At 41.1% G+C, this 24382-nt stretch overlaps 1 protein-coding gene across 1 annotated transcript in view; it reads right to left on the minus strand.

Annotated features, from left to right (window-relative positions):
- LOC311515404 (sodium channel protein type 5 subunit alpha-like) overlaps positions 1 to 24382 on the minus strand; it is a 319354-nt gene that overhangs the window by 167916 nt on the left and 127056 nt on the right. Inside the window, exons 9-12 of the mRNA XM_084618414.1 lie at positions 17359 to 17500; positions 15281 to 15478; positions 10574 to 10756; positions 7773 to 8174 (exon numbers count right to left, since the gene is read on the minus strand). Coding sequence (XP_084474540.1) covers positions 7773 to 8174; positions 10574 to 10756; positions 15281 to 15478; positions 17359 to 17500 — 925 coding nt within the window. The remainder of the gene's footprint in view (positions 1 to 7772; positions 8175 to 10573; positions 10757 to 15280; positions 15479 to 17358; positions 17501 to 24382) is intronic.

The raw sequence follows: 24382 nt of genomic DNA on the forward strand, positions 1-24382 counted from the left end.
ATGTTTATCTCATATTTGAATAATTAGTTGCAGGTATATGCTCATTCAGGATTTGCCTAAGCAAAGTTTGCAAATAAACTGAAATTAGCAACAATGTAAAGCTCTGCACGTGCAGTGGTAGCAATCAAGGGACTAAGAAAGTATTATTTTAGCTAGTTCTTGTCTATATTACATCTGAGTGGTGATTTTTGAATTGCTTCCTTTGTCAACAAGCACTTTTTCTTGGTATAGGGAAAGCTCTGGCATTTTGCCTTTTCACCAGTCTTGGGTAAAGCTAGGAGAAAAATGATCTCCTTGCTTCTATATGGTGGTCAACAATAAAAAGCTGGTTTGGTCAGCAAATGGTTTTAGTATTAGTGAAAACAAAGGCCAAGTATTTTAAAAATGGATGCCTAAAGTTAAGCTCCTAAATCCTTATTTAGGCACCTAAAAACATGGCCTCATTTTTAAAAGCGCTGAGTGCCCAGCAGCTCCCACTGAAGTCAAGTGAGCAACTTCTGTCTTTTCTGTTATTTTAGAGGGGGGAAAAATCTGACCAATAGGAGGCTCAGGAACTGGCATGTTTGAACAGACACCTTGTCATAAATATAAAGGGAAGGGTAAACACCTTTAAATCCCTCCTGGCCAGAGGAAAAACCCTTTCACCTGTAAAGGGTTAAGAAGCTAAGATAACCGCTGGCACCTGATCAAAATGACCAATGAGGAGACAAGATACTTTCAAAGCTGGAGTGGGGGGGAAGGGTTCTCTCTGTCTGTGATATTTTTGCCGGGACCAGAGCAGGAATGCAGGTCAGAACTCCTGTAAAGAGTTAGTAAGCAATCTAGTTAGATATGTGTTAGATTCTGTTTTGTTTAAATGGCTGATAAAATAAGTTATGCTGAATGGAATGTATATTCCTGTTTTTGTGTCTTTTTGTAACTTAAGGTTTTGCCTAGAGGGATTCTCTATGTTTTGAATCTGATTACCCTGTAAGGTATTTACCTGATTTTACAGAGGTGATTCTTTTACTTTTTCTTTAATTAAAATTCTTCTTTTAAGAACCTGATTGCTTTTCATTGTTCTTAAGATCCAAGGGTTTGGGTCTGTGTTCACCTATGCAAATTGGTGAGGATTTTTATCAAGCCTTCCCCAGGAAAGGGGGTGTAGTGCTTGGGGGGATATTTTGGGGGGGGGAGATGTTTCCAAGTGGGCACTTCCCCTGTTCTTTGCGTAACACTTTGGTGGTGGCAGCTTTTAACCTAAGCTGGTAAGAATAAGCTTAGTGGGTCTTTCATGCAGGTCCCTACATCTGTACCCTAGAGTTCAGAGTAGGGAAGGAACCTTGACACAACTTAATAAGACATCTAAATGCGTCCTTTGGATGCTCATACTGGCAATGAGGCACATTAAGGACTAGATCCACTGCCTCCTGAAATCAAAGGGAAGACTCCTATTGACAGGCTTTAGATCAAACCCTAAAAGAAAGTGCCAGTCTGACAGTTCAAACAGAAAACATGGAGCTCCATTTGAAACTAGCCTCTGCGAGCCTAGTTCTGGTGCTGTTTAGTCTCTCCTTTCCACTGCTGCAGCTCAAGTACTTTTACCACTGGCTTTGTCTCTCTATGTTCAAAATCAATTTAATCAGTGACTTTGTTATTCTCATGTCCCAGATGTGGATTGCTGTTGTGGCTGACTCTCTAACAACACTGGAGCTGACCGTCAATGTACACCTAACTACTAAGAAGCTATAAATAACAATGACCCCAGAGATTTATACCCAGCTCCATCTCCCTGCCTATTCTAACCTCCAAAAACAATTGTTTGACTGAACAAACAATACCAAAACCTCTGAGATTTCCCCACAGTGTTAGTGAAAGGGCTCCAGCTGGCTTCACAAGGCAAGAAAGGATGGAATTCTGTTTATAACTTAACCCTAATGAAACTCTATACCGCAAGCAGAAACCTCGTTATTCGCTTTAGGGGTCCTCACTGGATCTGATGTGTCAAACTACAGAAAAGAGCATTGCTACAGCCCTTTAATATAATTCCGTTCAAACTGATCAACCTGTTGTGCGCAAGATGTTATTCTAACCTTTTAAATAATGAAGAAAATTCTTACCAAGGCACAACAAAGCAATTGGACACCTTAGTACAAATAACTGTGGTGCAAATGCACTGAGGCTTAAGTTGGCAGCATGGCATCAATTTGCTTGTTTAATTCATAAGCCTTTTCTATTAAAGACGAAGGACCAGTACCCTAGGCATCCCAGAACAGTGCTCAGCATGCCTGAGGAGAGGGGAAAGGACATAACCGTCAGAAGAGCCTACAAGAGCCTAATTTCTCTCTTACTTACTTTGGTGTACATCAAGGGTAACTCCAGTGAAGTCAATAGAGTTACACTATGTAAATAGGGTGCGATAACAGGATCAAGCCCCACTTAACATGCTGTTGTATCAAACATAATGGAAGTTTCCCAGAGAGCTCATTACTCAGACTTAACTTGGAATTAACTTGGAGTGAGCTCACAAACCATGTCTGGAATTCTATGTCCATTCCTCCTTTGTAACTGAGCTGCCATTGTCTGATATGGGGCTAACTTTACTCAGGGTGCATGCAGATTACATTATTTTGTTCCCCATGTGATCTCAATGCATTTTCTAGATTGCAAGCTGAAAAATAAGCTGTTGTTTTGGCAAATACAAGTGCCTGAGAATTTTGTCTTCTTTTCTTCAGTTTTTCACGTGTTTTTATGTGGCATGTAAGTATTAACAGGTATGGTGAAGCGTGAAGAGACATGTGGCAAAGAAGCAATTGCTTTCACAATTCTCTGTTCCTTGCAGAGAGAAGCTGCCCTTCGTGTTACTTAGGGTATGTCAACACTTAAAACACTACAGTGTGTCAGTGTAGACACTACCTATGGCGACGGGAGGGATTCTCCCATCAGCATAGATAATCGACCTCCCCCAGAGACTGTAGCTAGATTGATGGAAAAATTCTTCTGTTGACCTAGTGCTGTCTGCACTGGGAGTTTGGTTGGCTTAACCACTACTCAGGGGTGTGGGTTTTTCACACCCCTTAGCGACGCAGTTAAGTTGACTTAATTTTCTAGTGTAGAGCAGGCCTTAGGCTGTACATCTAAGTGCATGGTGGCTTAATCAAACAGACAGAGCAGCTTGTGAGCAAGCACAGTGCCACCAGTACAGACGTAGATAAATATAGGCAGTTAGAACACTATGAGTGAACATCTCGTTTGCTGACTATGGAGACTCTCTCAACAGACAGGACTAATGGTCCCAAACATGGGCCACTCAGATTATGTGATCTCTGTACTGTTTTGGTAGTTGTATTTGAGAATTAGAGAGAGGAGAGGAAAAACAAAGAAACTTGGTTCCCCATTGATGCAGCATCACAGTTGTCCATGCCTAACAACTAGTCCCTCCCCTACCCCCTGGTGCAGAACATACAACTTTTGGAACTGACTTCTGTAGCGTATGCACTCATCTAAGCAATATCCCATCTCTGTAGCAGAATGTCTACAGACCACGGTTTCGCAGACCACTCATGTTGGACACAAGCCTGGACACTCAGATTATCTGCTGCAGAGTTTGCTACTCTATCAGATGAAAAATAGAAAGGAACATATGTTTCCCACTCCCAAAAATGGGCAGGATCTTGGCTTGGCCCTTGGTTGGCAGCTGAATAGCACAAAGCCGCCAAGTTGTTCATCAGGATCTGAACTACTGTACCTGACATAAAATCTGCAGGATGAAAGTTACTCCAGCCAAACCTATAGACAAACAAATAGTTTCACACGTGATTAGTGGTTTTGCATGCCTCCATTTCTGAGTGATCAATTTCAGAAACTTTAACTGGGCACACTTTTCATAAGGTGCTGAGCACCTGAAATCTGAAATCAGGGCCTGTTGTGTCTGAGTTTGGGCACTCAAAAATGTAGATATTCAAATCTTTTTAATGTGGTGACCACCACAGAAATGTCTAAATAATTAAATAAATAAATAAACATCTCTGTAAAATTATAGAGGATGAAAGTTGTAAGATGTGAACTCCTCAAAATTCATTGTTGCATTGGGTCCCTCATTGCAGGGAATGCATTAACATCAGTTGAACTACCCTCGCACTTCAAGCAACGGACCCTTCAAGTCAGGAGTTAAGACACGTTAGTAACATGGAGAAACTCACAAGTTCACTACTGCTGTATCTGATTTTTTTCTTTTTAACGAACAGATAACTTCATTCTTGAGCAACATAATTCATTTCAGAAATGTTTGAAAGAAAACTGAAAAAATACAAACATTAAACCAAGAGGAGAGCCATTTTATCTCAAAATACACTGTAGTGTTCAATTTATCAGTTGTTCTGCATTTCCTCCACAGTTTAGTTAATTTGTGCACAGTTCTTACAGTTCTCTTAAATAATGAAGCTGTAAGGCACTGGGCTTGCTGCCAATTAGCTTTTAACTCCAGCTCACATTTTCTGGATAGATTAGATATTAAACCTGTTTCACAGAAGACACAACATCCTTCACATTGCATCACTAAACGAACATCTGTTGCTATAGCGCCGTGGCGTTATTTCCTAGACAACCACAGAAGTGCCAGCAGCACTCCCTCCCACTATCTAGCCCAGTTAATTTTGCACATATGTTTTTAAAAGAAGCTGGCACATAAAGAGCAATGCTAGCAGAATTCAAAATTTCCCTAAGAACCCAGTTCTGCAAAGCACCAAATGTCCCCTGTGAAGTTTTGACCGCAGGAATGGGGAGGTGCTCAGCACCTTGCAGGATTGGCACAAACAGACGAAAGAGGGAAAACCACTAAACTATCAACATTTTTCTGATTTGGTTCAGACTATTTTCATAAACACACAAGTAAATGATCCTTCATAAACCTTGTACTTCACAGATGTTCCACTTGTGGCATGTTTCATAGAAAGTTAAACTGAATCAAAGTAAACTGTAAAGTTTGTTATATTGGATCAACCTTAATAAACTTCAAATAAATAGAAATGAATTAAAAATTACAATGGGCATACTGCATTATCTCAGAATCCAATTATCTGTATGATTAATTATGCAATTTATTTTAATGGCTTTAGTTTTGTCTTTTATTTATTATTGGGAACTATATTCATTTCCCCCCTTTCCTTCAGATGATGCATTATAATTAATTAAATAAACGTCTCTGCAGCTATACTATATACTGTACGGTATAACCAGATATGGTCCATTACTCCCAAACCCAGATCATGAACCACATTTTGTGGATGGTCTCTAGTTCTTAAAGGGCCAAAACAAAAATTCCAAATCTAAATATCCTCAGAGTGCAAAGAGTTTAAGATCCACATCTGAATTTTGTGGCTTGGTCCCTACTCTAGCTACTACACAGCCATGCTTCTGTCATGCTCTTAGCAGGGTCAGTAACATATTATGATCAGGAATCCTAGTTTTCCATGTTAGAAAAGCCAAAATTCTCCGATAAACCCCCCGCCCCCATAAAAATCCACATTGTCCCACGATTAAAATGAAACATGGAACTTTAGTTTCCCTAGCCACAATATGTGTATATATATGGGTATCAGTTGAAGTAGGGTGACCACATGTCCTGTTTTGGCTGGGGCAGTCCTCTTTTTAAGCCCTGTCCCGGACATCCTGATTTTTTTGGCAAAACTGGGTATTTGTCCCATTTGCTCTTGCTAACAGATGATCTTCAGATAGCAAGAGCAAATGGGACAAACGCCCAGCTTTGCTAAAAAAAAGTGGGACCCCCCCCTGAGGGGGGGTGCAGAAGAAAGGTGAGCAGCGATGCCAGGCACTTGGGCTCAGGCAGTCAGCCCAACCCTTAGGTGGCTCAGGCCAGTTCCACACAGTGTCCCATTTTCACTTTGGGAAATACGGTCACCCTGACTTCAGTAAAATTTAGTTAATATATGTTTTTATTTTTTCACAAAATGTAAAAACTAAAGATTCTCGGTAAAAATGCAAATTCCAAGTTTTTTCATGGCAAGTGGATTTCTAGGATCCCAGATTATGACCCACCTAGCAACAACTTTCAGAACTGGTCTTCCATGTTTTGAAAAATAGGTTGATGGAGCAAAATAGTTACATAAAATGAGGTGCAAATATTTGTGGGAATATCCTTCTCTTTAATGTCGGGAACAGAAAATAGAACACAAATACTGCTGTTAATCGTACTACAAACTAATCGTCTTCAAGTTTACAATGAGTGGCTCTATCTGCAAGACTGCGCAGGGTGCACCATCACTTAAGATGGTGTAGCCTGCTCCACCGGTGCAGCTGATCTGCTCCCCAGCCCAGCACAGAGGACAGGTGGTGGAGCTCTGGGTCGGGCTCCTCCCTGTCCCTGGCCATCCTCTCTGAAGTGCACCCCCAGGGCTGTGCAGAGACTGCCATGGTTGTAGCCCCTTGTGCAGGCCATGCAAGAGGAGAAGGTCCTTGTGCAATCCCATCCCCCTGCAAGCTCGTGTAAGGGCCTGTCACAAACTCAATCCAGGGAAGCAAAATGCATTTCAGGAAGTCTCCAGAAAGGGAGCAATGGAATGGCACGTTGAAGAGAGTGCAAACCCACTGACAGTTTTGCAAAATGTCTGTATTAGTGAAGCAGAAGCACATATGGCTTCTATAAAAGAGGTGGTGCAGGAATGTACTGGGGTGCTGAGAGGACATGCTGCAAAGTATTGAATGTCATGGGGGGGTTGGAGGGGGAGTATTAGAAGTCCTACGGGGATCTCATTATGGGGATCTCTCCAAGTTGGGTGGGGGCAGATCAGGGAGTCTCTAGATGGGTGCAGGATCATCTCAAGTCCAAAGCTGGAAATGGAAGAAGCTGCACAGCTCCAGGGAAAAAGCTACCCACACATCTCACTTGCTGATAATCTGACAATAAATCCAGAGTGGACCTGGGCATTGACAAGGTTATGCAAGTCAGCTTGTCCACACTGCACCTGCCTCTTATACTTGGCATTTATCAATGGCAACTGATGTTTTGCCAAGTTATGCTGCACAATGAGGCCCTAAAAGCACTATCCTTGTTATTTTTATTTTTTTAAATAATGTGGCTCTTTCGAGAGGAAAGCCAATTATTTTTATTATGTTGCTCCACCTCAGGGCTCTGTGACAAAGACACAGTCAAAACCCAGTTAATCATCTGCTGTTCTAATTTGAGATTTATTTAAACTGGATGCTAAAGTCTCCCTGGGAGCTACCTGGGATCTATAAGCAATTCTCTCCCCCAAACAGTTATAGAGTAGCCAATGGCTAGATGTATTAAGGTAGGAACCTATAGGAGTAGAGGGACGTATGTGTGTGTGGAAATCACTGGATGGAATGGAATACACATAGGAGTATTTTTAAAATACTGGTTTTGGCCACCAGACAATGCCTGAGGTGGAAATGGCAGAAGGAACCCATCAGACACCTACCACATGAAGAATGGGATGGGGAGATTTCGTTTTTCATTAATATCCACATTTTTGAGCAAAAAAATCCAGATCAAAACCAAAATACAAATATTAGCCTCCACACAGAATGCCCTGAGTAAATTCCATCCACTGGGCATGGTCTTCTCTGAGGCTGCACAGGGTGCAAATCAATGTGGGATTTGGCCCATGGTTTTCACATAGTTTATATGTGGGGCGGGGGGAGGGGGCAGGTTGGTGATTGTTTGAGGTTGTTTACAGATATCATAGCAAATGTCAATAACATTGGTAAAAGAAACAAGAATGTAAACCATACAAAAACCATACTGTACTCACCACGTCGCCTGTCCCAGGGTTTTCCATAATAACTGGGGGCAGAAGTAACCCTGAAGGAGACGTTGCATCTGGGTTGTGTGCCCCAGTGCCCCCTCCTATCAAGGAAACCACACCATTGCAATCCACTGAGATGTTCCTCTTGCCATTCTGCATGTAGTTTGGAGTAGCAGGGTGAGAGCTATGGCTTGCTTGACTTTGCATGCTTGAACGTCTCCCAGTCCTTGGAATTAAGAGTGAGCCACGCTGGCTTTCATTTTCCCCGGCAGTGCTGATCTCATCGTCGGCAAAATCTGTTTCGGATCCAATGTCTCTGCCACGGAATCGGAAACTGAATATACTTCCATGGCTGGCTCTGCGCTTCACTGAGTTTGCATTTGGACCATAGCTAATGTCAAGGAGAGTCTGGAAGCCCCCAGAAAGGAAAAAGGGGAAAAGAAGTAACATTTTGCAACACATTTTTGGGAGTGATGAAGGTTTTGAGTTCCTCCATCTACTGCAGGAGATCAGTAAGTCCCATTTTAAAGTGCCTCAGATAAGGATTTACTTTAGATGTATTAATCTCAATATAGTTTTGAGATTTAATAACCATTCCTAGCCATGAGGTATTTGTTTAATACCTGGCTGTTAAAGATGTACTGAAATGTAAAGGGCCAAGGCTGTGTCCACTTAGTAGCATAACACTGTCTTTGCTCCTGCTCCCCCTCCATGTGATTAGAGTGAAAGGACCTGGGGGAGGGAGATGAGAAGTATAAGAGTGGTGTGGATTGGTGAATCCAGCCCCAGCTGAAGGTATCACAATACATCTTCACAGGTGGCTAAGGAACAAACTTTGAAGTGAGAGAGCAAGAGATAAAGAAACATGGAAAGAAATGAATCGTAGGGAGAATGAGAAGAAGAGGAGGATGAAAAAGAGAAAAAGAAGCAGAGTGTGAAGAGAAGACATGGTGGATTCTGGAATAGTTATCCCAATGTAAGTGTATCGCTGTCTCTTTCAAGGGGCAGATCATCTAACTACAAGGCAATAACCCATGTACTTAAACAGTGGCTCTTTTGATGATACACTGAATCAGCTAAAGAGAGACTACAAACCTGAGAAATCATCAGCAGTGATTAAGCCCAACATTGAACAACCTTTAAAAAAAAACTCTAAAAAGGAACACTGCCTTACTGAAAATAGTGTTTGGAAATGCATACAAACTTAGAGCCTGTCCCTCTTCTCTCCTATCTGTAAAGTGGGAATGAATTAAGAGAGAATATTTGGTGGGGAAACATAGGTTGTTTTTTTTAACCTTTGTGGCCTGTGTACTTATTACTTCCATCTGAACTTTTTTCATGGTCCAAATCTTTATTAATAGGGATCAAAATTTTTCAGTATCTACCATCTCAGTCAAACTTTCTGGGCCTGATTCTGATCTCACACAAGATATACACCATTGACTCCAGTGGAATTATTCCTGATTTACACTGGTGTAAGTAAGAATTATAAAAATTCAGGCCCACTGTATAGAAAGACCCCTCATTTTGACTGAGACCATTTACTAAATGGTCAAAAATCCATATCTGGGTTTCCACAATACAGTCATTGAAACTGATTCTCGATGGCAGTGTGCTTACAGCAACTCAGATTTCATTTGAATGATGATGATTCAGACTTATTCCCTCAAACCATGCCACACACAGCCTTACAAAGATGATTTACTATAAGCCTTGAAATGTTACTTCCATGTTCCTCATACATATGACATCCAGGGGTGAAAAATGAAACAAGAAATATAACCTAAGAAACATATTGACAAGTATGCAGCTCCGGTTCATTCTGGTATTTGGTATCTTGAAACCCACTCAGAATGAATCAAAACAGCAATTCTAGCATTAACAATGGTATAATTAGTAATGCAACCCACTCAACTAATTAAACAATATCAAGAAAACCTCTCAGGATAAAAAACCCTAATGTGTCATGTATAAATGTTGTGAGTTGGGGAGTCATTCATTTGTCACATCTACTTACATCACTTTCACATTTTCTATGCACTTTTTATGGTTGCCAAATGTCCCTAAATTTACTGACAATAAAGTATTGAAAGACTTAGCCCATTACATGGCTATTCAAAAACAACAAATAAACTGCTTTAAACTTTGCCCCCTATTAAGCACAGACAAATGTTAATATCTGAAACTGTCATCAGTATCTCCAATATCAGCAGATTCACATTCACACATATCAATTATATTAACAAAATAACTTTAACAATAGGCTTACCCATATTCTTTTTTTCCCCTACAGTATAAAGTGAAAACAATTCCAGAAAACTTCTACTGAAAGGTGATTGGCAAAAGATTAAAAAGCAAAGAAAACTTTTCAAGTGTCCACTGTACATCATTAAAAAGCAAAAAAGGCACTAGCCCATTAGTAGGGAAATGGTTGCCATAACTAGACATGGCTTTTGTTGGGTTATGCCATAACCAATTTACAATAAACATGTTATCATGAAAATAAATGAGACTGGGGATATTTTTAAATGTTTTAAAAAACAAACAATAACAAAAGTGACAAAAATGCTTCAGTGGGCATTTAAAAAGATGACTTTGAAATTTGAGTAGATAAGTTTCTCTCCACAATTATAACATATAGAATTTCTGCAAGCTAGTCATGATGCTCAGTGTTTGATCCTTGTTTACTATTAAAGGGTTTGTTTTTTGTTTTGTTTTTAATTACAGTACTACCATTCAGAGCCCTGATTATTCACCAAGGTACGGAGTGAAGTAAATTGTCATTGACATTTCAGATAATGACTTACCATTCTTCGCTGACCACCATCATACTCAGATTTGGGAACCTTTTGGTCTTCCCCATAATCTTCTACCCCCAAGGACTTCTTTTTCATTCTCCTATTTCTTCTCTCTTTGGCATTTTTGGATGCTAAAGGTGACATTTCAAATGAGCTAAGTGACATTGAATCAATTCCTCTAGCAGCCAGTGCCTAAAAAAATGAACATAGCAAATATACCATTTGCAAGTTTAGGATGTCAGTAAGTAATAATGATTATTCTTTTTGGCAATTAGTTTTCATTGATAAGTGTCAGCTCACGGTGAAGGTTAGAATTAATAAAAAGGGATAGGTTACAATATTTAACTAACTATAAGAATACCCCATTTGACTTACCATGGTCTTAAAAAAATTCTATCAGCTCCGTCATTTTACCACTGCAATAATCTAACATCTCCACTTATCCACTTGATGACTCACCAGCAACACATTCAGGATACTAAGTTTCCATAAAATAATGTTGTTTCCGGAAGTACTCAAGAGCGAGATTCTTATATATTTTAACAACTAGTGTTCCAGTGTGGACAGACAGCACAATGTGAGTCATATGTATGCCTTCCATTCAGAATAAACTAGGCCAGTGGAATTTTAGGCCCAGTGCCCCTTTAATCAAAAAGGTTGAATAGGAGTGGAGCCCAGCTGGCTGCCATTGGGCTGTGCATTGCAAGATCTCTGTATTCTTCACAGGATGATACTAATAACGCTAGGTACTTCGGCTGACACATTTTTAGAAATGAAATCTTATCCCAAGCAGTGACAGCACCAGCTCTGATCAGGGATCTGAGGCGAGAAATGCAAACGACGGTTGTAAAAGAAGATAAGACAGACTTTTCAACTCCACATGCTTCTGCTTCATGTTCTCCACGTCAGCTATCTTATGGAATCGCTGCACAAAAATTCTGATAACAGGAGAGCTGCTAGAAACCCAGCTGCAGCTCAATTCAAAAAAGCCTACCAGCACAAATCAATGGTCTTGAAAAGTCAGTGGAAAGCCAGGAAAGAAAAATCAAAATATTAGAAAAGAAGCTGCAGTCCCATAATGAAGCATTTGATGAGAGTTGGGGATTCTCTCAGGCAAGAACAGGGAGTTTTGCACCTCCAAAGAGGCTAATGGAAACTTGGTAAAAATCAGACTTGAGCAAAACAAATAAGATTAATTTTGGGGGTGCCAACCAATTGGAAAGAGCCACACCCATTGATTATCTACTAAGCATGACCCTCATATGCAGGTTCCTTGCCAAAATACAGAAGGTATCAGATAATCACTGAACAATGCTACAGTTTCCCAGATATAGTGGAACCTAATGAATCTTCATTGTTATTTTCTGTAAGCCACCAGACTCAAACAAGCAATCACCCATAAGAAACAGAATATCCCCCCACTCCCACAGACATCAGTCAAAGTAATGCAGCAAGTTAACAGCTGTAAAAAGAATCAGTCATGTATTTTAAGGAGTGGAGGCAGCTCTATTATCCTCCATCAAACAGATTACAACACAACAGCAAAACTTAACTCTTTTGGGATACATCTTCCATGAACAAACTGCTTAGACCGGAGAAGAAGAGGGAGGTTTCAGACGCTTTTCTGGGGCATTGTTCTCAGATACATTGTGTTTCTAAAGAAGTGTTCTGTGTAGCTTGAAAGCTTGTCTCTTTAACCAACAGAAGTTGGTCCAATAAAAGATATTACCTTCCCCACCTTGCCTATTTGAGTCAACTGATTTAATTGGTATGTTGAGGTGTTTTCCCTCTCAAAGACTCAATGGACTTAGCTTCAGCCTCAGGAATGTGTTGGACCAATTGTATAAGATGACTGATCAGCCCCAAGCAGGCCTTTCAATTAGAGCTGCGTTCTCTTTGTATCATGTAGCGTAAGTGCCATTCTGAACAGTTTAAATTCTCCTTTCTGCTTGCCATAACATTTTCTTTACCTCCAAAAATGGTGCTATTAAGGTTGCCCTACTCTTCCCAGTATGATACTTTTTTTCAGTTGCTTGTAACTTTGCCAAATTTTAACTGTTTGGGCTGAAATTTTACATGCTTCCCTCAGGCTGAATTTTGTTTTTAGAAAGTTTCAGCCAAAATGATGAAGCTGTTTCTGAGAATGACGCTAAGAAAAAAAATACATTGTTTTGCCCATGATAAGTAATTCTGGTGACCTTTCCTTTAAGAAGCTCTAGTGTCCCTATGCTTTGAAGGGCGGATTTGAAATTTGAGAAGGGGCCATCCTTTGCATCAGAGATGTGCCTTTTGCTGTTCTGTGAAAATCTGCCTGAATTTGGATAAGTTATAAGCCTTTGAAAAAAATCACAGTTTTCACATGCTCAGTAGACACTTGCTAGAGCTCAGCAATTCAAATCCCTAAAGAATTTGTCTGCACTGGGCCTGTTCCAGCCTGGGGGATGAGCAGGATTTTCCCTGCATTTGCAGCTCTGGGTTATGGTGGGCTAGGGTGAGACACCAGAACTGAGAGCAGGGAGCCTGTCTCTCCTGTGTTCTCAGTGATCCCTCTGCTGGGCATAAGCAGTGTGGAGGAGGAAGCTGCCTGATTCAAATGCAGAGGAAAAAATAAAGACAGACAGACCTGTGGGGGAGGAGAGTAGAGACAAAGTTTGGTTGGGGGAAGGCTAGCAGGTGGGGAGGAATGGGAGAGACTGGGTCTGCATGGATCTGGACAATGGGAGTCAGGGGCCAGAGACTAGAACTGGAAGCCAGGGGATGAAGACTGAGACTAGCTGGACAAGGAGACTGGGCCTGGAAGCTGGGGAGCAAAATGAAGGGAGGACTGGGAGCCAGTGGGTGTGGGGGGAGACTGAGATTGGATGAGGCTCTGAGTGGAGACAGGGGCTGATTGGGCAAGGAGAGTGGTGCTGGGAATGAGTGGAGCAGGGAACGAGTTGGGGAGTGGGGAGTAGATGTGACCAGGAGCCCAAGTTAAATCAAGTTCCATTTCATGGTGTGGAAAGTTTAATCTCAGGAAGTGCCTGTTTAAGTGTCTGTAACATAAGATTTTATCTGTACAGGGAGTCCTCGGACTTACGACACAATTCATTCCTCGCAATGCGTTGTAAATTGAAACGTTATAGGTCGAAACCACTTTTCCCATAGGAATCAATGGTATGAAGGTGGGATTGGATCCTGAACCAAAGCTTGATATGCTATTTTCACCACAATAACCGAGATTTTTGTACTAAATGAATTATAGATATCTAATGTTGCAACATCAATGTATTTACTGTGCACTGTATTTTGTAAACAGCATTCAAATAAACATATAAACTCATAGGAGCCGATAGAAATTTGAAATTAGTGGGTGCTCTGCACCCATTGGCAGCTCCCCGCCCTCCCACCCCAGCTCCCCTCCGCCTCCTCCCCTGAGCACGCTGCATCCCCGCTTCTTCCCCTAGCTCCCAGTGCTTGCCGCCACAAAACAGCTGTTTTGGGGCAGCAAGCGCTGGGAGGGAAGGGGAGGAGGGGGAACGCGGCACGCTGGGGGAAGAGGTGGGGCCAGGGCAGGGATTTGGGGAAGGAGTCCAATAGGGGCAGGGAGGGGGTGGAGTTGGGGCAGGGACTTTGGGGAAGGGGTTGGAATGGAGGCAGGGCAGGGGCGGGAGGAGGCGGGGTGGGGGTGGAGTCAGGGTGGGGCCAAGGGCGAGGGGCGGGGTTGAGCATCCACCAGCGCTGGGAAAAGTTGGAGCCTATGGACAAACTCACATATGCTGTTCAGAATGCTGGCAACACCGGCTCAGAAAGCCAGGGAGAACGGCACACATGCTGAGCCTCAGAAAATCACATTTCAAGCTTTCTGATTGGCTGAGCCCAGGGCTGTGAGCCAATCAAAAACAAGTAGCAACCCTACCCGACAACAAGCTATCCTGCTGCCTCAAAGCCAATCAGAAGTGACCCCTTCCAGCTCCATACCAGTATAACGCAACCAGGAAGTGATTTCAAGCGAACTTTATGCAAACCGAGCATCGTAAAGGCGAAACAAGCGTCATAAGGGTGAAACGGGCAGTCAATTGAAAAGCATCGTAAGTGGCGTCCGATGTAAGTCGGGCGTCGTAAGTCCAAGAACCCCCTGTATAGGCCCAAAATTTTAAATATTTTAAACAGGTGACCCTACATATTCTCTCATTTGTCAAACAATAGGATATTAATAGTGGTTTGAAACTGTAAGATTAATAAAGCAAATGAGAAAAGAATGTTGGTTAACATGTACAGAAGAGAAATGTGGCTACTTTAGTCCAGCTCTACACACAGTTTTTGTTCCCATGTAACTACTGCAGTTAGGGGCATGATGTTTACCAAAGTAGATGTACTGGTACAATCGCTAGTATGGACATAGATAGACCAGTATAAAAATGCCTTATATACCATACCAATATCACTGTGTAGATGTTGTCGGGCAGGTGGAGGGTGTGGGGAAGTTGCACCATTTTAACTACACTGGTAGAAGCAAAGCAGTACAGCTTTTGGGTGTAGGAAAGCCCTTACTGGTCACAACATTACCATTATATTTGTTCTAGAAAAGATTGTAATCCCTCTGAATAAGACAATAACCAGCAACTCATTTTCAATAGAGCCCTTATTTCATTGGTCTTATATGTTTAGAATAAAGACTTAGTGTTGCTGTATTGCATGCTCAGGCTAAGACTAACCAAAGAATAGTTTACAGACCTCCTGCTCTTTCTTTAATATTTCCATGGCTTCTCGAAACTTCCTTTCCTTTGCCTCTGTTTCAGCAATAGTGGCTTGGTTCTGCTCTTCATAAGCCATGGCCACTACAGCCAGGATCAAGTTGATCAGATAAAATGAGCCCAGAAAGATGACCAGCATAAAAAAGAGCATGTAGATCTTCCCAGCAGATCTCAGAGTCTGCAACCACAAAAATAAAGAGTCCAATGCATACTTAAGTTTAAGGTTTCCACAATGTTTTTAAAGACTTATATTTACTTTTAATTAAATTAGATTTTTGCTAACAGCCTGAACAGAAACCTGTTCAATATAAAAATAATCACATCATAGGAAATTACACTCTCATCATGAAATTGCCATAATTTAATCAGGTGATCGTTGTGTCATGCAGCAAGATGTATTTTTAAAATGAGTGTTTTTCTCATGATTATTGTGTCTGAGTTTGTTTGATAACAGATAAATTTATAAGCAATTGCGGAGAAAGCATTCTTCACCTAAAATGTCAGCACACTGATTTCCTTTGAATACAGACCTTCAGAAACTTGCCACCTGACTATAAATTGTGTGTGCTAATATAGAACTTGCCCTCAGACAGTGGTGCATTTAATAATTTTATTAAGATGATGTTAAAATAAAAAGAAAACAGTATAGAGTTTAAGCGTAGAAGTTTCTGGTTATCAGGGAATAAGGTACAGATTATCACTAAATGCTAATTGTTCAGCCTTCCTATTTACAGTCGCAACTTGAACCTTCCAAATCTGTACCTGCAATTTTGCACCCATTAAATGAATTACAGTTATTAAATTTGCTTCTATTTCAATGTGTTACCAGTTTTCATGAGATAAAAATAAATTGTGTAGATGGTGGCACAGAAACAGGAGTCCTCAGTTTATTTGAAGAACTGTATAGCATGGTCTATGGCAGTACAGCCTTCCCTGATTTCCATACCAAAGTGCTTCAGTCTTGACATGGAGAACCAAATTTTCAGTGGGCAGAAGCCCATTTGCACACACAACCATGTGCATGCAATTTTGTGCCTAATTTCTGCATGCAGTTCCTGAGACTTGCACATTCAATTACAGCAAATGCATGCAAGAATGAATATTTAGTTGACCTGTTCACTTGCACACACAGTTACTACAACTGTGCATGAAAGGTACAAGTTATTTCTCAGACAATTTTTGCACATGAACCTCAGGGCCTCCTTGATGGAAAATTTGCTCTGGGGAGAATACTTCTAGGTGTGTGGGTACAATTTAGTCTCCTTCTCCATTTAATTCTTGGTTTCAGAGTAGCAGCCGTCTTAGTCTGTATTCCCAAACAGAAAAGGAGGACTTGTGGCACCTTAGAGACTAACCAATTTATTTGAACAAATTTGTTCAAATAAATTGGTTAGTCTCTAAGGTGCCACAAGTACTCCTTTTCTTTTTATTTAATTCTTGGTCACTGCTGCAACTGTCAAGAAGCATGCCAAGGGAAGTGATGGTTTTTGTAAGGTGGAAACCATTCTCCTTTGAGCGGGACTGGGATCACCAACTCCTTTTACACCAGCCACCAAACAGTCATTACATGGTGACATCTTTCAGATTCAAACAAGTTACCCAACGAGAGTTTCCATCTCCCATTTACCAGCCCTCCTTAGCCATCCACTGACATAATCATCTCCTAAAAATTCATTGCAGCAACTGATGGCTCCTGACTAGGATGTACACAGGATAGTCATTCATTCTGTGTCTAACCACCATCAGTTTTCTCCTAACTTCAGTTACTGACTTTGGACTTGTCTACACAGTGAGTCAGTGCATAGCAAGCCAGGGAATGAATCAACAGCACACTAGCTTGCCACTCACTAATTTGCTGTGTAGCCCTTGCGCACTAAAAGTTCTGTAGCGCAGTTCAACATGCTCCTGTTTCACACAGCGAGATAGGGCGCATCAAGCTAGTCTGCTATCGATTCACACCCTGACTTGCCACACACTAACTCGCTATGTAGACAGACCAATGTATCATTGTAAGTGGATGACTGATTTATTTCATGGTTTAACGAGAATATCTGATACCTGTTGATACAGACGCTCCCAGTAATCCTGTGTCATCAGGCGGAACAAAGAGAGAAAGGCCCAGCCAAAAGTATCAAAGCTTGTATAGCCATGATCAGGATTTTCACCAGCCTTTAGGCATCTATATCCCGTTGGACACGTGCTACAAATAATAATAGAAAATAAAGCTAATTACAGGAGGCTTCAAGATGGAGGAACTGATTTTCCTACAGATGACACTGGCTGCTTTCAGTTGAAAGTCACAGCCATAGAAACATACAGGCGAGCTGTTCCATCTCATGTGAAAGTTCAGGTTACATATTACATTTAAGGTTGAATGCTTACAGTACGCAGAGAAGATCCACCCTAAAAAGGTGAATTGAGGATTGATAACCAGGTCACTAACTATAACAATAAATAAGGCTTCCCTTACCCCTTACAATTATCTCAAGAACTGCTGAGATGCTGGAACAGATCCTCAGCTGGTGTAAAGTGACAAAGCTCCATTGAAACCACTGGATCTGTGCGGATTTATGATAGTGAAGGATCTGGCTCAATATTCTTATGTGACCTGAGCTGTCAACCCTTCAGCCTGACCTTCTACTCTCTCTCTGGGACCAGTGAACCTTTAATCAAAGTGCCCAGCCCTTCAGTACACTCACCAGAGGAGCCTGGGATTTCACATCCACACCAAGAAAATCCTTACCTAAACTGCTGCAATGACTTTTCTGCTTCTCTCAGGAAAGCTTCTAGTCTGTGCATCTTGCAAATTCCCTTATTACATGGCATGCCGCAAGCAAAACATTCTCTCATTACATTTCACAACTCCTTACAATTTTTTTCCCCTAAAACACGATGCCATACACAGAAACAAAGTATATTAATTACAACTAACTCTACCAGTTACTAAAGCAACCATGTCAATAGCAATTTGGTAAGGGTACCAGATCCATCTAACAGGCAGGAAAAGAGGAATTCAGCAGAACGTGCATGCCTTTTTTTACACAGTTGTTCCAGCAGCTATCTGCTTATGCACTGGATAGGTAAGAGCCTAGTAAGGGTCTTAGAGCTCTGTAAAAGCTCTGGCTGACATGGTTAGAAATGGCTACAACAATGTGGCTTTGTGAAGGCATTTTAATGACAAAGAATAATTTCCAAGCAGTGATTTTGAACAGAGCAACATGCTGCACATTGGGGATGGTGAATTTGAACCTCTACTTGTGAAAAAGAAGAATCAAATTTCTCTAACTTGTCTATAGTCAGGGCTATTAATCAGAAATATCCCGTCAGCTGATCCTGTAAAACACTTCTACACCAGTCATGTGGAGTGGCAAACACATCCAACAAGTATGACATGTCTTGTGACAGAATAATAAGAACCCTCTCACTCCATTACACAATAGGGTGTTTCAGGCACAATTGCTTTTTAGCACAATGTTTAGCAAAACAAAATAGAAATAGACACCAAACCAAAAAGCAGTAATAAATAAAAATAAAATAAAATAATAATTAATAATAAGCAAATCAAAGTAAATCTTTGAATTCAAGCCAAAATTAGAATAGATTCAAAGTCAGTCATGTGGTGGTGACGGTGGTGGTGCGGGAGAAGTGTCACAGTACTGTTTCCTGAACAGAACAGCTATGTATATGGTATAGATCATATCTTTATACTACAAGGTAGCAATGTGATCTTGGGGTTGAGATAATTCTTCAGTGCATTTTCAGTGGTTTTGAAGTTTTCCAGTGCCAGACACCAATATTATGAATTCAACAACACTTTCAGAAGCTTAATCTAAGATCATTAGTCAAGTGCAAGGTTTTAAATAAATCTGCTTTGAAAGAAAGAAAGAAAGAAAGAAAGAAAGAAAGAAAGAAAGAAAGAAAGAAAGAAAGAAAGAAAGAAAGAAAGAAAGAAAGAAAGAAAGAAAGAAATATTGAAGCTTTGCAAGATGCATCCATATCTATCACTGCATGGGACTTTAGATGAAGGTAGAAACCCTCCATCCTATAGTTTACATTTTATTAACTGTGCAAATGAAAATATAATCTGATTTTGTGTGCTTCAGTGGAGCCCTGCTGATTTACACCCTCTGAAGATCTAGTCCATATTGACTATGCTACATGAAAAAAGCAGAGACATTTTCAATTCTTTTGCTCCCAGTCTAAGAAAAGAATCTCCTTCTTGAGCTTTCCTACTTTGGTTCACTTTGTTGAGAGCCACAACTCCTGTATTACTTTGATTTTATCATTACAGGCTTGGTGAAGAGGAAAAGGAATAAAAATCAAGCTGTTCTCTTTTCTAAAATCTATGTGTTTACTCTGAATTTGTGGTCTGACCATTTCCCCTGTGCAACATGAACTTCCAAGTAAGTCCCCCATCCCAACAGGATGGCACGTATTGTCACCAGGTGCTAGATATTAATTAGATTTTTGTCTTTCACCTGATACTGCAGACACCTAACAGTGTCCATGGTATGCTTAGGATATTTTTCCAGTGATTTGAGGAACCAATCTTCTTGACTCTAAAGAAACATTCATTTTGCCTACTTTGAGGCAGCATGGCCAGGCAGGCCATGAGAAGTTTTTGTAAGGCTCATTCCTTTTTTTAAGAAAAACTGACTAAACTTCGCTTGAGATTTTTTTTTTTTTTTGGTCCAAGCACAGAAAGGTTTTCCTCAGTTCTTCACTGAAAAACAATCCCAAGTGATCCCACTGGGTTGTTTCACTGTGCTCTTGTTTATTTTAATCACCTGAAGAGAGCAGGTGTTGCTGAAACATCTGAAGAGAGCTGTATGTGGCTTGAAGGATATCATGTTTCATTAGCCTTGCTCCAAATGAAGTCAATGGAAGTTTTGCCATTGAATGCAAGTTAGCAAGACCTTTGTCTCCAAATACAGCACAGATAAAGGATTTCTGGAATGCTTTCCCTCTGGAGACCCTCTTCAATCACTGTTATGAATAGGTGAAGGGCTGTGGCTAAAAAAGAGGAAAATATTGAGTTGTTGACCACTCACACCAAATCTCAGATAAGCCTCATAGCACCATGAGATTGGACTGCACTGCCACTAGAAGGTCCCCCTCAGATTCACTGCCACCATCACTGCCTAGGGTGACTTCTTTTTGAGTGTAAGGAAATTGGACCAGCTACTCATATGTACATGAAAAGGCTGTCTGTTTTCTCTTTTGAAAAGCACTAGGAATGGTGCGGTAACCCTTCCTGGTGCTGAAGGGAGCGACAGAAACCTGGTCTAATATCTTCTGTTTGTAATACAACACTAATTTGTGTATGTTTACTTATGCTTACAACTCCCTGCAATCTGGCAGTCTTCCCACTAACATAAGATGACCTGACAGGTATATCATAGATTGCTAATAAGAAAGAATCTTGTATGACCATGGAGTACATGTACAAAGTACGCTACCAGGGACTCAGCAGTGTTCGAACTTGAGGGACTTCTGTACTAAAAGCATGAGCCTCTATCACTTGAACTAAAGAACTCTATTAACCAATATCTGTAATAGCCTTTCATCCTCTTACACCAAAAGGACACAAAGACCTATACTTTCCTAATATAGGTTACACTTGCAAGCACCTGAAATTCCCAGTGAGCTTACTGTAGAAAAACTCCCCCACAAAGAGTGGTGATCCATAGGCTGTGCATACAATTTAGAAACACTGCATGGAAAAGAAAAATTTTAGAAGTGGCTGTGTCCTATGAAGAAGCCATAAGGGATTTGTTAGCTGGAAGAAGAAAAGGAGTACTTGTGGCACCTTAGAGACTAACCAATTTATTTGAGCATAAGCTTTCGTGAGCTACAGCTCACTTCATCGGATGCATACCGTGGAAACTGCAGCAGACTTTATATATACACAGAGAATATGAAACAATACCTCCTCCCACCCCACTGTGCTGCTGGTAATAGCTTATCTAAAGTGATCATCAGGTTGGGCCATTTCCAGCACAAATCCAGGTTTTCTCACCCTCCACCCCCCCCACACAAATTCACTCTTCTGCTGGTGATAGCCCATCCAAAGTGACAACTCTTTACACAATGTGCATGATAATCAAGGTGGGCCATTTCCTGCACAAATCCAGGTTCTCTCACCCCCTCACCCCTCTCCCAAAAACCACACACACAAACTCACTATCCTGCTGGTAATAGCTCATCCAAAGTGACCATTCTCCCTACAATGTGCATGATAATTAAGGTGGGCCATTTCCAGCACAAATCCAGGTTTTCTCACATCCCCCCCACCCCCATACACACACAAACTCACTCTCCTGCTGGTAATAGCTCATCCAAACTGACCACTCTCCAAGTTTAAATCCAAGTTAAACCAGAACATCTGGAGGGGGGGGGGTAGGAAAAAACAAGAGGAAATAGGCTACCTTGCATAATGACTTAGCCACTCCCAGTCTCTATTTAAGCGTAAATTAATAGTATCCAATTTGCAAATGAATTTCAATTCAGCAGTTTCTCGCTGGAGTCTGGATTTGAAGTTTTTTTGTTTTAAGATAGCGACCTTCATGTCTGTGATTGCGTGACCAGAGAGATTGAAGTGTTCTCTGACTGGTTTATGAATGTTATAATTCTTGACATCTGATTTGTGGCCATTTATTCTTTTACGTAGAGACTGTCCAGTTTGACCAATGTACATGGCAGAGGGGCATTGCTGGCACATGATGGCATATATCACATTGGTGGATGTGCAGGTGAACGAGCCTCTGATAGTGTGGCTGATGTTATTAGGCCCTGTGATGGTGTCCCCTGAATAGATATGTGGGCACAATTGGCAACGGGCTTTGTTGCAAGGATAAGTTCCTGGGTTAGTGGTTCTGTTGTGTGGTATGTGGTTGTTGGTGAGTATTTGCTTCAGGTTGCGGGGCTGTCTGTAGGCAAGGACTGGAAGGGCTCCCATTTAGCTGGAAGGGCTCCCATTTACGATTATTCTTTGGGAACCATCCCTATTCCCTCTGAGGTGCTTTTTTTTTTTTTAAAGGAATCTCAGGATTTTACTTAGGATGTTAAAGTCTTCCCCTTTGGATTTTGTAGCAGACTCTTTAGGCTCTACAGCTCCAGGAGAAAGCGTCTGACAGGATTTCACTCAGACTGGCAACCACAAGAAGCTACATTAATATAACATCCTTCACAGGGTGCTGTACAATTAATCACAATGCAATTACAGTGTCATCGATTAAGAACAGTTAAAAGCACCAATCTACCCATCCATCCATCAGGCCATAATCACCATAGTTTGCTGGCACCAGTACAGAAAATTAAAGGACCTAAGACTAAGCCTCTTTTTAAATAATGACACAGATTGGGCAGTCTAGGTAGTAATAGCTAAGGAACATAATTACAAAATGCTCTGGCTCAAGTCTTTAATCTGGACAAACACAGTAACCTGCTGATCCATGCTGTAATGAACTACTTGGGCTCTATAGTGAAAGAAGATTGGTGAACTACTGTGTGTTGGATCACAGCATTTCAGAGCCTGAAAATATACACAGTGATAGCCATATGGTACCAGGAGGTAGCAACTCACAGCTGTTAATGTTGTCACCCCCCGAAGTCTCTAAACATAAGAGGGGCTGTGCAGAGGTCTGTACTCTCAATTGTCCTAGGTAGCAAAAGTCCAACTCCATCTATTACATACAATGGTTTATAAACAGACAGCAAAAGTTGGAGCCAAATAGATAAGTACAAACTGGACTATTTAAATTAAAACAAAACTGTGATAAGGAATCTTCACAGCTCCTATAAAAGTTGTGGACTGGCATAACAATAAGCTGAAAGATTCTGAAAATGAGAGGAGATATTTATAGCTGAAATCACTGAAATAAATTTTAATTGGTAAATTTTAATAGAATGAGAAATACCCCCTTAGCAACACAGCGGGGGTAAAAGCCTGAGTCTAGTAGGTAGAGGGGACCACTGGACTTCCAAGGCTTGTTTAGGCTTGAAGCCAAATAGGGAGTATAAGGGAGTATTGCTGGATTTACTAAATTAGCTCAGCAACAATAATTGATGTGAAATAAGAGGGTGTGCTCCCGAGAGGCACTGGCAACTTAGGCAATGAGCTAAAGTCTAGATATCACACAGAGGGGATTGATGTAGGCTCAGATTGTCCACTGACTTTTGCATGCTCATTGACTTGCAACCACAAAACAAACTAAAAAAACAAAACCACTGGCTTTCAATTCAGACACATAAATCCTATACCCTGAGAGCCAGATCGTGGCCAAACCTATGCACCTGTGCAAATGGGAGTAGGAACCCCCTTTACCCCTGTATGTTCTCCCTAGGCCTTGACTTCAGGCATGCAGAAGTAAACAAACATTGTGCGCCCACAGCTGCCCTCTCAAGGTGGTGGGTGGGGAGTGGGCACTCTTGGCTCCATCCCATAGTGCACAAACCAGCAAAGGGAGGTTGTAATCTGCTATTGGTGTGGGCCAGTAGCAGACTGCTACGCCTTTGTAGCAAGGGGGAAGATCCTGTGCTGTTGCTTGGGCAGGATGGGAATGCACTGCCCCTTAACTAGGGTAGATTGTAAATGTGTAACCCACACCAACTCGCTGCGGTTGATGAGCCCTGGACCAAGAAGAGCTAGCTACTTTAGCTCAGGTAGTACTGGCTCATGCTTTTAGACCCAGAGTCCTTGATGCAATGATCCACTCACAAGTGAGGCATTTCAAATATACAATCTAGCTCTAAGAGTGGGGTACTAAAGTGTGCGCCCTGTAAGCTATAACATTTTTCACAAGATTGTATGCATACTTTCTTGTGTGTTTTTTACACTGAAGTGAGGAGCTCTCCTGCCACAAACACACTTGTCACATTCCAATATGATTTTAACCAACACAAAGTAGATGAAGAGTATGTTATTTACATCATAACTTAGGTAAGTTCATTTAAAATATGCTATCCACTACGAGGGATTGTAATAAGTTTATTAGTGTTGCTTATTAAATTACTGCATAATGGGATCATGAGCTTCGACAGTTAAAAGAATGCATCCAGTTCTTTACAAAATGACGTCTTC

The sequence above is a fragment of the Lepidochelys olivacea genome, assembly GCF_965140295.1.
Source record: "Lepidochelys olivacea isolate rLepOli2 genome assembly, chromosome: 2".
Classification (NCBI taxonomy): domain Eukaryota; kingdom Metazoa; phylum Chordata; order Testudines; family Cheloniidae; genus Lepidochelys; species Lepidochelys olivacea.